The 13,375-nt window shown below is 43.3% G+C and overlaps 1 protein-coding gene across 1 annotated transcript; it reads right to left on the bottom strand.

The window, feature by feature from the left end:
* Window positions 1–7,031: 7,031 nt before the first annotated feature.
* Window positions 7,032–8,589, bottom strand: LOC110875628. Its single transcript, XM_022123830.1, has 2 exons — window positions 8,013–8,589; window positions 7,032–7,822 (listed from the first exon to the last, which is right to left on the bottom strand). The coding sequence occupies exons 1-2, from the start codon at window positions 8,587–8,589 to the stop codon at window positions 7,032–7,034; spliced, it is 1,368 nt and encodes a 455-aa protein (XP_021979522.1).
* Window positions 8,590–13,375: the final 4,786 nt, after the last annotated feature.

Genomic DNA, 13,375 nt, shown 5'->3' with positions numbered 1-13,375 from the left:
TAACAACTAAGAAGAACTATACAAAAGCTACAAGTTAATCATTAACCGAACCGGGCTTCCAACCAAAAACAGGTTTAAAATGTAAAAGGCTAATTTGGCTAAGTGGCTAATGTTTGGGGTTTTCAAGAAACGAACGGGAAAGGCTCAAATTGGTTTAACTTGCGGAATAATTTGGGTAGCGAGGTGAATGAAAATGGCTAAAATGAAAAGGTTTCCTAATGCCTCAATCACTTCTATGCTTGTATTCTCGCTTTGTGGCCTCGAAATGCATGCCTAACACAAGTTCTAAATCGCAAAAGTTATCCGGCTCGCTCAATCTTTGCCCGCAAAAACATGAGCAAAAATAATCTAAAGCTATAAGGCTAAAAAATAACTCACGGAAACGGGCGTATTGGGTAAATATGCAAGGTAAACAAGTAGGTCAATCGCTTAATTTCTCATGCTCAATTTTATACAAAAAACAAGTTACTTAACGGTTTTTTTTCTTACACGAGTGAACCCCCTTTTTGTGTTAACCCAATTTTATTTATCAAAAATTTTGGTGCTTATTTAGATACTTATGTTGATTTGATTTATATGCCACAAAAATTGTTAAAAGAGAGCTTTGCATTATTATTATTTTATTTATTATAATTATTATTATTATTATTATTATTATTATTATTATTATTATTATCATTTTTTATTTTTTATTTTTTTATTTGTTTTTGACAACAACAAAGCTCAAGCGATAGACCACCTCCCCACACTTGAATTGTACATCGCCCTCGATGTACAACAAAAAATTGAATAAGCAAAAGAATTGCGAATTCAATACAAATAAAGGAATGTGGGAACACGAAAACTCCCCTGAAACATGAAGCTAGAAGCGGAACAAGATGAAGCAACTAGGAGCGTCCACAACGAACTACCAACCCTTCCACCAAGCCAACACCTCATTTGAACCAACACTGCACATGTAGCAAACAAGATCAAACACATAAGAAGTTTACCCAACCCATTTCTTCTCTTGCCTTTGTTTATTAATTTAACCCACTAATAAAGAGATAAAAACTAACACCTACAACGGAGGGGTGTACGTACGACGGAAAATGGCACACCCCTCAAACACGAAATAGTAATAAAAAGTACGAGATGGGGGCGGGACTAAAACCTCCCACCGGTTCCCGAAGGACCGGCGTCGTCCCTGCGATCAAACCTGGATCTACGCGCAAAATGCGGCGGCGGCTGTGTGTATGGATGGTTGATTGAGTTCGCGATGTGCTGCTGCAAACCAAACAACCAATCCATGCTGCGTCTAGTCTGCTCGTGCAATTCTTCCAAAAAGTTGCCCTGCCAGTGTTGCTCCGCGTGTATGAGACCCACATCTCGCCTCACTTCTTCTTGGTCCAATGCCAGCCCGTCCATGTGCCTCCAGAGATCCATCGATGACGGCTCGGAAGGACCGTAAGTGCCATAACCACCATGCTCATAACCTCCACCACCAAAGCCACCATACACGTTTTCCCAATTCGGGCTATCAAACCCGTGGACCACCTGTCCAATCTGCATGTGGGGGTCCGCTCCTCCAGCGCCCCCAGCCTGCCCCTGAACCGGGATATCGTGCATGTGCACGTCATGATCGCCACCATCACCATCATCACCACCATCACCCTCCTCAACTATAGGTAGCGGGTCCCAAATTCTTCCCATTCGGTCAACAAGCTTCGGAATCCCGTTCACTTTCCTAGTCAGATGCATCGAGTTCAACTGTTGCAAATCTAGAAGGCCGTAGTCGCAAGCTTCGGTCAGGTGGTCTAACCGAACCCGATAGAATTTGGCAAGTCTAGTCGCAAAGGCTCCTCCACAAATCCGTGACGTGGGTGTCGAACCAACGCCTCGAAATATCGATTCTGCCACACTGACCGCTAGGTTGCAGTTTGAACCAGAGATGATGCAGTATAGGTGAAAGAGGTCACGGGTGGTGATGTTTCCTGTGCTATCACCCTGACCTCCGATCACGTGGAAAATGGCGCGCTCGATGACTCTATGGAGCGGGTCAAATCCGACTCGGCACAGTTATCTCCTCCCAAAAAGCTGCCTTGTTTGTGTCCGGCTCCCAATCTTGCAAGCTCCCATGAAACAGTTCCGAGTCTATCTCATCGTCTTCGTACAACCCCAACACCATTCTGAATCGACTCATTGATTGGTGATGCCATTTCCTCCCCAACTGGAATTTAACACCAACATTTTTGTCGTAGATATCCGGGCATGGGAAAGTGAATCGGAAGGATGCGAAAAACTCGATAACCAGCTCCACGTATTGAGGTTCCGCGATCTCAAAAAGGCGGGACCAAGGGGGAGTCATCAGATCATTGAACCTCTCGGACTGTCCGAGAAGATCCAAATCAACCATCTGTAGCCTCCTCATGGGCTCAATAAGGTGTCTCCTAGCCCATAACCTCTCAACCTTCGGGATGCAATACCCTTCCCTAGCATTGTTGTGGAACCGCAAATACGGGTGATCCATCTGCAAGATTGAGACAAGATTAATCAGCAGCCAAAACAAACCAGCAAAAATTTTGGGACTGGATAATATGGCACGGTTGTGCCACCATATGGCACTACCGTGCGAGACCTGCAAATCAGTGAGTTTATGAAGATTTTCTGGGAACTTTATGAAGTCTGGGTTTTTATTCCCCAGGAGCACGACCGTGCCATCCCACGGCACCATCGTGCTCGGCCGTAAACGGCTAGGATTTGAACCAATATTTGGTGAAGCACTGTCGTGCCACCATATGGCACCCTCGTGCCTGACCGATGTCCGGTGACTGATCTTCGGCGATTTTCCGAGAAGCACGACCGTCCCACTATATGGCACCCTCGTGCCAGGCCGGTCACCGGAAACTGATTTGAGCGATTTGAGCGATTTTGCGAGAAGCACGATCGTGCTTTATTTTGGCACCCTCGTGCCGTTTGAATTTTCTGGGTAACTTATGAAGATCCAACGAACTTTATGAAGATCACGACCGTGCTCATGTATAGCACCCTCGTGCTCGACGGAACCCAGCCCCGGAAAATCGCTCAAAACACCCCCAAAACCCCGATTTTTTCAACTTTTTGTTTAGGGGTTTTGTAAATCGGTCCATTGTGGTTCAAATCAACACAAAAAAAAAACTAAAAATGGGCTTGAATCGGGTGATTTAGACCAAGCCCTAAAAACCTAAAGAACTAACTATGAAGAACATGAAGAACATGACATCAAAACACATGAAACTAACTAGAAAATGGATGAATCCGTACCTGGAATGAAGTTGGGATGAAAGAATTTCTTGGAGGAATCTAGGAGATGCAGAGGATTCGTGAGTGCTTTGAATGGGTTCAAGTGAGGAAGATGAAGTTATGAAGAATTGGATGGTGGTGGTTGAGTTTTATTGAAGATGGTTCTATTATTGGCTGCAAAAGGAGCTGACACTTTTTGGTAGTGCCAGATTTTGTTGGTAGTGCTTTATTTTCAAATTTTAATTTAATTTTTTTGAAGGTGTAGAAAATGGACATCTTTATAGACAAACTCCTTGAACCCGAGGCACTCACAAAGCATCTCCTACCAAGAAAAAGAACCGAACTAACATACCTGAGAGCCGGCAACAAGCTCTAACATCCCTCCCGACCAGAACGAACCGCAACCTGAAAATAAAAAGACAACCACACACAAAAATAATAACAAAAATAATAATAACAAGAACATGCTAAGTTTATTTACGAGTATTCAGCTAGACTCACCACCCCGAATTCATTTGTTCTTGTGGTGGAGGGTAACAACCTCCTCACTCGGGTCAACGGGCCCTCCAACATAAGCCTTTTGCCTATGCCTGTTGACTTTGAACAACCGGCCATCCTCATGGCCTATCTCCACAGTCCCGTAAGGAAACACTGACCGTACAGTGTAGGGACCCGACCACCGAGATTTGAGCTTACCAGGAAACAACTTGAGACGTGAATTGTACAATAACACACGATCACCCACTCGGAATTCTTTCTTGTCCTTCAAGCGGGCGTCATGGAGCGTCTTAGTACGTTCCTTGTCCAGCTTGGAGCTTTCATACGCATCGTGCCTAAGCTCCTCAATCTCGTGAATCTGCAAAAACCTGTTTTCACCCGCAGTAGCCATGTCAAGGTTAAATGTCTTCAAAGCTCAATATGCTTTGTGCTCGAGTTCAACAAGCAAATGGCAAGACTTCCCATAGACCAATTTAAACAGTGTGTTGCCTATAGGAGTCTTGTAGGCTGTCCGAAAAGCCCACAGTGCATCGTCCAATTTCTCGGACCAATCCTTACGGCTAGAATTAACCGTTTTCTCCAAGATCCACTTGATACCCCGATTAGTAACCTTGACCTGTCCGCTCGTCTGCGGATGATACGGTGTAGAGAATCGATGTTGCACACCATATCGGGACAATGCTTTCTCAAGCTGAGCATTACAGAAATGCGTCCCACGGTCACTAATCAATGCCTTCGGGGCACCAAAGCGAGCAAACAACTTTTTCAAAAACCTCACCACTACCCTCGCATCATTAGTGGGCAAAGCCTGTGCTTCAGCCCACTTTGAAACGTAATCAACAGCGACTAGGATGTAGCGGTTACCAAAAGAGGTCGGAAAGGGGCCCATGAAGTCTAGCCCCCAAACGTCAAAAACCTCACAAACTTGGATGCCGTTTTGTGGCATCTCATGGCGTGCAGAAATGTTGCTCGCCCTCTGGCAAGCATCACAGGACCTCACCAACTCATGGGCATCACGGAAAATAGTCGACCAAAAGAATCCGGCGTCAAACACTTTCCTTGCCGTGTTGTTCGCTCTGTGGTGGCCTCCCTTGGGTCCTTCGTGACAGTGGCGTAAGATATCTCTCGCCTCGTCACCATGCACGCATCGCCGGATCATCTGATCCGCTCCTACCCTAAACAAGTAAGGGCCATCCCAGAAGTAATGCTTGACATCTGCAAAGAACTTTCGCTTCTGCTGGTGGGTCATCCCCTTGATCAGGATGCCACTAGCTAAGTAGTTTGCAAAGTCAGTAAACCATGGGGAATCATCACTAGTCTCGATCCTCGTGAGGAACTCGTGGGGAAATTGTCATTGATGTTAGGCCCACGAGTTTCCTTTTTCTCGGAATGCTCAAGTCGAGACAAATGATCGGCTGCCAAATTCTCAGCCCCTTTTTTATCACGGATTTCAATATCAAACTCTTGCAGCAACAAAATCCAACGTATCAGTCTCGGTTTAGCATCTTGCTTGCTAAAAAGATACCGCAGTGCTGCATGATCTGTGTACACAATGGTCTTGGAAAGGACAAGATATGACCGAAACTTATCGAAGGCATGATCTGCGTACACAATGGTCTTGGAGCTCTTTCTCTATCGTGGTGTAGTGCTCCTGAGCGTCATTCAAGGTCTTGCTCGCATAGTAAATCGGGTGAAAGTGTTTATCTCTCCTTTGACCCAAGACAGCCCCGACTGCGAAGTCACTCGCATCACACATCAACTCAAATGGCAGCTCCCAGTCGGGAGCAACCATGATCGGGGCATTCACCAACTTCTCCTTCAACAGCTCAAATGCCCGAAAGCACTCATCGGATAAAACAAACCGGGCATCCTTCTCGAGGAGCTGAGTCATGGGACGGGCGATTTTGGAAAAGTCCTTTATGAATCGCCGGTAAAAACCTGAATGACCCATAAAACTCCTAATAGATTTCACGGATGTGGGAGGCGGGAGCTTTGAAATAGTCTCGACTTTGGCTCGGTCGACCTCGAGCCCCGCCTGTGAAATCTTGTGCCTAAGCACAATGCCCTCCTTCACCATGAAGTGGCACTTCTCCTAGTTTAACACAAGGTTGGCTTCTTCACATCTAGCCAACATCTTTTTCAGATTCCCAAGACACTGATCAAAAGAACTTCTAAACACAGAAAAATCATCCATGAAAACCTCCATGGAGTCCTCGATCATGTCGTGAAAAATGGCCACCATACACCTCTGAAATGTGGCCGGGGCATTGCACAGTCCAAAGGGCATCCGCCGGTAGGCGAATGTGCCATAGGGACATGTGAATGTCGTCTTCTCCTGATCCTCAGGAGAGATGGGAATCTAAAAATATCCTGAAAAACCATCGAGGAAGCAGTAGTACATCCTTCCCGACAACCTCTCCAACATCTGATCAATGAAAGGGAGTGGGAAATGATCCTTCCTCGTGGCATCATTGAGTTTGCGGTAGTCAATGCAAACTCTCCATCCGGTGACAGTACGAGTAGGAATCAACTCGTTTTTCTCATTGGTCACCACTGCCATGCCTCCTTTTTTCGGGACTACCTGTACAGGGCTAACCCATGGTGAATCAGAGATCGGATATATCAAACCTGCCTCAAGTAGTTTGATGACCTCTTTCTTCACAACCTCCTGCATGTTGGGGTTCAAATGCCTCTGGTGCTGTACTACAGGTTTAAAGTCCTCCTCCATCAAGATCTTATGGGTACAAAAGGATGGATTGATCCCTTTTATATCCATAATCTTCCAAGCAATCGCCTTATTGTGCTGCTTCAGGACTTCAAGCAATCGATCCTTCTCTTCCTTCGACAATTTGGCAGAAATGATAACGGGAAGATGAGTCTCACCCTCCAAGAAAGCATACTCCAAATGATCTGGAAGCTCCTTAAGCTCAACCGAAGGTGGATCCTCAATAGAAGGGCGTGCTTTAGGCTCAGTCACGTGATCCACAACCTCAAAAACCTCGGGACACGGGGGAGACGCGTGACCTATCAGACAGGTCACCTCCTCAACTAATCGGTCCACACGGGGCGAACCAAAAGTCTCCCCTCCTAGCAGCTGTGTGTCCACAACATCCTCCTCGAATGTAGCATGAAGATGATCACTCACATAAGTATCGATAGTCTCAATGAAGTAGAGTGTATCATCTTGACTTTGTGAGTGTTGCATGGATTTCCCAATGTCAAAGGTAACCTCCTCATCGTCAACCCTAAGCGTAAGTCTACGGGTGCAGACATCAATCAAGGCTCTCGCAGTGGCTAGGAATGGGTGACCTAAGTGGAACATTTTTGTCCTCATCCATGTCTAGAATCGCGAAATTGACAGGAAAGACAAACTTGTCGATTTTCACCAGCATATTCTCAATTATGCCTCGAGGGTACTTCACTGAACGGTCGGCTAGCTGAATGCTCATACGAGTCGGCTTGGGCTCTCCCAAGTCTAGCTTAGCAAAAACCGCATATGGCATGAGGTTTATGCTAGCTCCAAGATCAGCCAATGCATTGCTGACCGACAAACTACCGATCAAACACGGGATAGTGAAACTCCCAAGATCATTCATCTTCTTCAGTAGTTTGTTCTGAAGAACCGCTGAACACTCTTCATTCAAGGTCACCTGCGAAAGCTCCTCAAGTTTCTTTTTGTTGGATAGGATATCTTTTAGAAACTTGGCATACTTAGGCATTTGAGCAAGTGCCTCGACAAATGGTAAATTTATATGAAGTTGCTTAAAAAGCTCGAGGAATTTACCATAGTGTTCTTCCATTTTCTGCTTCTTCAATCTCCCTGAATATGGAATGGGAGGGACATACTCTCTCACTGGCTCCTTGGGTCGTGCGGTACTTGCTGGGACTCGCCTCTGTTGCACCTCACCCGGAGACTCAGCCTCGATCTCCTCATCAACCTCATCATCATCGACTAGTTTTTCTGAAACAGCCGGAGGGATGGCTTGAGCGGTCTTGCCGCTTCTCAACGTGATGGCCTTTGCAGTAGCATCTGGATTTGGCTCTATGTTGCTCGGAAGGCCCCCTGTTGTCTCTTAGACAACATCTTGGCAATCTGGCCAACTTGGTTCTCAATGGTCTGCATGGAAGCCTTTTGGCTTCTCAACTCACTCTCGTGCCTCGTGAAACGGCTGTCATACTCCCTAAAGCGCTTCTCATTCTCCGCTTTTTGAGTGTTTTGACCAGCTAAGTTTGACTAAGCATATCATGCACACTAGAATCGCTAGAGGAAGGTTCCTGCTGAGGTCGAGGTGGACCATATGCTCCATGAGCTGGAGCTGTGGGACGTGGAGCAAATCCGGGTGGATGCTGGTTAGAAGCATCGGGCTTCCAACTAAAGTTTGGATGATTCTTCCACCCCGGATTATAAGTATTGCTGTAGGGATTGTTTTGAGGACGGTATTGGTTTCCCATGAAATCAACATGCTCGTGTGACATCTCTCCCGTCAGAAAATCACCTACCTGATATGCTCCCCCACTCGAAGAACCTCTCGAGTGCATTTCCATCACTCGATCAAATTTCGAAGATAAGGCATCCATACGTGCTGTCATGGCTGTGTAGTCGGCCACATGATGAACTCCCTGCCGAGAACTCTTTCCCCTCGGGGGCTGTTGCGACCGGTTTTTCGCGGCACACTTTTCAAGAATCTCAAATGCCTCGGTGGCATTTTTCGTGCCGATATCACCACCCGAGTAGGTATCAACCATCATCTGTCCCTGACTGTCCAAACCATGGTAGAAGATCTGACACTGTTGCCACTTGGGCAACCCGTGATGTGGAACCTTTCTCATAAGCTCTTTAAACAGCTCCCATGCCTCGTAAAGGGACTCGTCCTCGTCCTGACGAAAGTTCAGAATCTTGGTTCTCAACCGAACAGTTTTCTCTGGAGGGAAATATTTCTGAAGGAACTTCTCAGCTAATTGATTTCATGTAGTGATAGATCCAGCTGGAAATGAAAGAAGCCACTCCTTGGCTCCATCCCGTAAGGAAAATGGAAAGAGCCGAAGGCGGATAGCATCCGGTGATGCATCACGAATCCTAAATGTGGCACAAACCTCTAGAAACCCCGCGATGTGAACACTAGGATCCTCGTGATCCTTGCCATAAAACTGCACCGCATTCTGCAACATCGATATGGTGCCAGCCTTGATCTCGAAATTATTATTGTCGATTGTCGGTGCATTGATGCTCGCAGGCAAACCATCAAGTGACGGTTTTCCAATTTCATTCAAGATCCTATTCTCTTCCGCGTCCGCAATGTCTACCCGAACCTCGTAGAAGGTGTCGTCGTCCGCCGCGTCTGTCTCAATCGTCTCGGCTACCACGCGAAACCGCTCCCGCAGTCTCCGACGAAGATCACGCTCCGGCTCAGATGAAGGCTCAACGATATCAGCAGCAGGGGTTGAGGACATGCACGACCTGTAGGGAATAAGGAGCACAATGCACAAAATATATACAAAAACAAGAACAACTAGCAAATAATCATATTCTCTTTTTTTTCCAAATAATCAAGTAAAGGCAAATAAAACAAGTAGACAAAAACTTTGTACACTTTTCACAATGGCTAAATAAGTAACTCGAATCGTATTCAAGAAGACCGCATCCCCGGCAACGGCGCCAAAAACTTGATGTGCATCAATTATATATATTTTTAATTGAGTTTTTCTTCACACAAATTTAGTTTTAAAATGGTTTTTCACCTAAAACTAACTACACACACAAAGGGCAAGTGTACCCGTCAGGTGGTAATATAGCTAATCGGTAAGAACCGGATATCAATCCGTGGATGCGGTGTCTCGATACTAAACTTTTGCTACTTTAAAGCCTTTTCAAATGATTGGGTTGATTTTTTCTAAACTAGCATGCAAATAAATAAACTACTAAAAATTCTAACAAAAAACAATATCTAAGAAAGGGTTGCCTAAACTAAGTTTCCACTAACAAACATATGACAACAAGGTGGAAGACTTGTGATGATGCAAGTTCTAGATTTAACTAAGTTCCCAATTAAGGCTTCCTAGTCTATAATTCTTAGGAAAATTAAAAATGAATTAACATTCTAATCACCTAAAAATTATTCTTTTAAGCTCACTTGCTAAGTTGATGTTAATCTTTAATCATGAGTTATTTGTTTGTCAAAACTCCTAACTCTACAAATTAGGGAAAACTAATATGAGAAACACACTAATCACGCTAACTTGGTTTTAAGTAGTTGGCACTATCATCATGTTCATGATATGAACCACAAGCATGGTCATGCTAGCTAACAACTTTGGCCTAAATCATCAACCTAACATGAACACAAACTATAGAATCCATATAAACATACTTTTGATCTTTCCAAATCTAGATGCAAGAATTCACACACAAGCTCAAATCATTGTTCATATCACATTAGCACTCACCATTCCTAGTTTCATGTTATGAATCATACTATCAAGTTAACAAGATTCAATAATCATAATCTCTACATGGGCTTTCCAACACAACATGTAAATACTTATGAGCAAACATTCAAGAACAAGAACTTTAAGCATGCATATGAATTCCAAGAACAAGACTAAGTAACAACATGAAGATTAACAAGAACAATCATCACATCTACTTCCATATTATCATATGTTCATAAGCTTCAACATAGTTTAGACAACACAAGTGTTTAGCCCATAAGGCTCATGAATACCAAATCAAGCACAAAGAAACATAAATTGTTCATAATATAGTAAGCTAACCAAGTTAAAGACAAGATTAAAATGGTGGTTGAGTAGATCTTCAAGTGATTTAGTCCTCTTCAAGGCTTCCTCTTGGCTCCAACAAGCTTCCAAGACCAGATTCTTGAGAGAAAAAGTCACCAAAATGCTCCAACTCCCTTGCAAATGAGCTAGGAACTCGTATTTAAACTCTGTGCGTTTGGCACTACCATGTCACCTTTTGGCACGGTCGTGCTTGGCAAGTGTCAGAACCACTTTCTTGATTGTTGACCCTGTTTGCTACCATTTTGGGAAAAATCCCGCTCAAATGTTCCCGAGGTCGCACGACCATGCTCGAGCATGGTCTAGTCGTGCGAGCCGATAGTGCTCGGTAACAACCACATCGTTCTCGGAAACAAGCTGATCAGGAGTTGATTTTGGCCTGGCACGGTCGTGCCAGTGGTTGGCACGGTCGTGCTCCCCTGAATTTTGATGATTTGGCTGATAGATGCTAGTGCTGGCTGAGAGTGTCGATGTCGGAAGGCTTGGCACGGTCGTGCCACTGTTTGGCACAGTAGTGCCATATCTGGCATTTTGCTAGAATGCACCATTTTCGCTCCATTTTGCTCCAAAAGCCTCCGTTTCATCATCGGGCCGAAGCCCGGACCTGTATTTTCACAAACAACTCAAATGAGTACCAAAATCAATGAAAATACAAAGAGTTTTCGCATAAACGGGGCGTATTTGACGTTTAGAAGATGTATAAATTCTTATTCATCAAACATCCCCACACTTGAACTTTGCTTGTCCTCAAGCAAACTAAAATCAACGAAACTCTCTAAATGGCAATCATCTCAACTAGCATTTCATAAGCACAAACAAATAACTCGGGTCAAAACAATCAAGGAGTGCTCAATATAAAGAAACAACCGAAAAGAGATATGTAAATTAAGTTTATGAGCAATGGTCCATCTTAGAAATCCCTACCAATTCACCAAGCATCCTCACAATGTTCACACACACTCGGCTTATATAGGTGCACATACAATTCATGGAGTATGTTTAGAACACTCGATGCGAAGACGATAACTATGCGATATCATAAGCTTGTGGAAGGATCAAATCTAATCACTCGGCAAAAATATAGCATAAATCATGAGGTCTTGGTTGGGTTGTAACTTGGCTTGGGTTAAGGGTGTGGAAGTGGATTTTGAAAAGTGGCTGAAACGGTTGTAACCCGACGGTTTGACTAACTTAAAGCATAAGAAAAATAGAACTATACAACTAAATAGTAACTAACCGAGAGCTAACCAACAAGTATTTCTTTTCGCTCCCAAAATCGCTCTAACAAAGCCATTTGATAAGGCTTTTTCAACTATTTTTATTTTTATTTTTATTTTTTATTTTTATTTTTTTAACAAGAACTAACCCATGCTTTGGAGAGAACTAAGTACGTCTACCTAGCTAAAAACTCTTGAACATGAGGGATATAACAACTAAGAAGAACTATACAAAAGCTACAAGTTAATCATTAACCGAACCGGGCTTCCAACCAAAAACGGGTTTAAAATGTAAAAGGCTAATTTGGCTAAGTGGCTAATGTTTGGGGTTTTCAAGAAACGAACGGGAAAGGCTCAAATTGGTTTAACTAAGGGAATAATTTGGGTAGGGAGGTGAATGAAAATGGCTAAAATGAAATGGTTTCCTAATGCCTCAATCACTTCTATGCTTGTATTATCGCTTTGTGGCCTCGAAATGCATGCCTAACATAAGTTCTAAATCGCAAAAGTTATCCGGCTCACTCAATCTTTGCCCGCAAAAACATGAGCAAAAATAATCTAAAGCTATAAGGCTAAAAAATAACTCACGGAAACGGGTGTATTGGGTAAATATGCAAGGTAAACAAGTAGGTCAATCGCTTGATTTCTCATGCTCAATTTTATACAAAAAACAAGTTACTTAACGGTTTTTTTTTCTTACACGAGTGAACCCCCTTTTTGTGTTAACCCAATTTTATTTATCAAAAATTTTGGTGCTTATTTAGATACTTATGTTGATTTGATTTATATGCCACAAAAATTGTTAAAAGAGAGCTTTGCATTATTATTATTTTATTTTATTTATTATTATTATTATTATTATTATTATTATTATTATTATTATTATTATTATTATTATTATTATTATTTATTTTTTTATTTGTTTTTGACAACAACAAAGCTCAAGCGATAGACCACCTCCCCACACTTGAATTGTGCATCGCCCTCGATGTACAACAAAAAAATGAATAAGCAAAAGAATTGAGAATTCAATACAAATAAAGGAAGGCGGGAACACGAAAACTCCCCTGAAACATGAAGCTAGAAGCGGAACAAGATGAAGAAACTAGGAGCGTCCACAACGAACTACCAACCCTTCCACCAAGCCAACACCTCATTTGAACCAACACTGCACATGTAGCAAACAAGATCAAACACATAAGAAGTTTACCCAACCCATTTCTTCTCTTGCCTTTGTTTATTAATTTAACCCACTAATAAAGCGATAAAAATTAACACCTACAACGGAGGGGTGTACGTACGACGGAAAATGCACACCCCTCAAACACGAAATAGTAATAAAAAGTACGAGATGGGGGTGGGACTAAAACCTCCCACCGGTTCCCGAAGGACCGGCGTCATTGTCACACCCATATTTTCCACGTGTCACCGGTGGGCCCGGTGGGGGTTCCGTGACGTAGTTGATATCGTCATAGTCAAACATACAATATATAAATGCACAACGGAAGCAAAAAATGATTTATTTCAATTTAATAATATTGCAATATCCGAGTATCACAAAATAGTCGAAATAGATCCACAGGCGGATCCAAACAAAAAGGAAACTT

Source organism: Helianthus annuus, chromosome 15, assembly GCF_002127325.2.
Source record: "Helianthus annuus cultivar XRQ/B chromosome 15, HanXRQr2.0-SUNRISE, whole genome shotgun sequence".
Lineage (NCBI taxonomy): Eukaryota > Viridiplantae > Streptophyta > Magnoliopsida > Asterales > Asteraceae > Helianthus > Helianthus annuus.
Note: the sequence above shows the minus strand (reverse complement) of the source record. Positions and strands in the feature narration are given on the sequence as shown.

Excerpts from the sequence above, each read along its gene's own strand:
- LOC110875628 (XM_022123830.1), bottom strand. The coding sequence starts at position 8,589 with ATGAGAAAGGTTCCACATCACGGGTTGCCCAAGTGGCAACAGTGTCAG. Across the intron at positions 7,823-8,012 it reads ACCTTCCTCTAGCGATTCTA|GGGGCCTTCCGAGCAACATA; the intron begins GTGTGCATGATA and ends AAGAGACAACAG.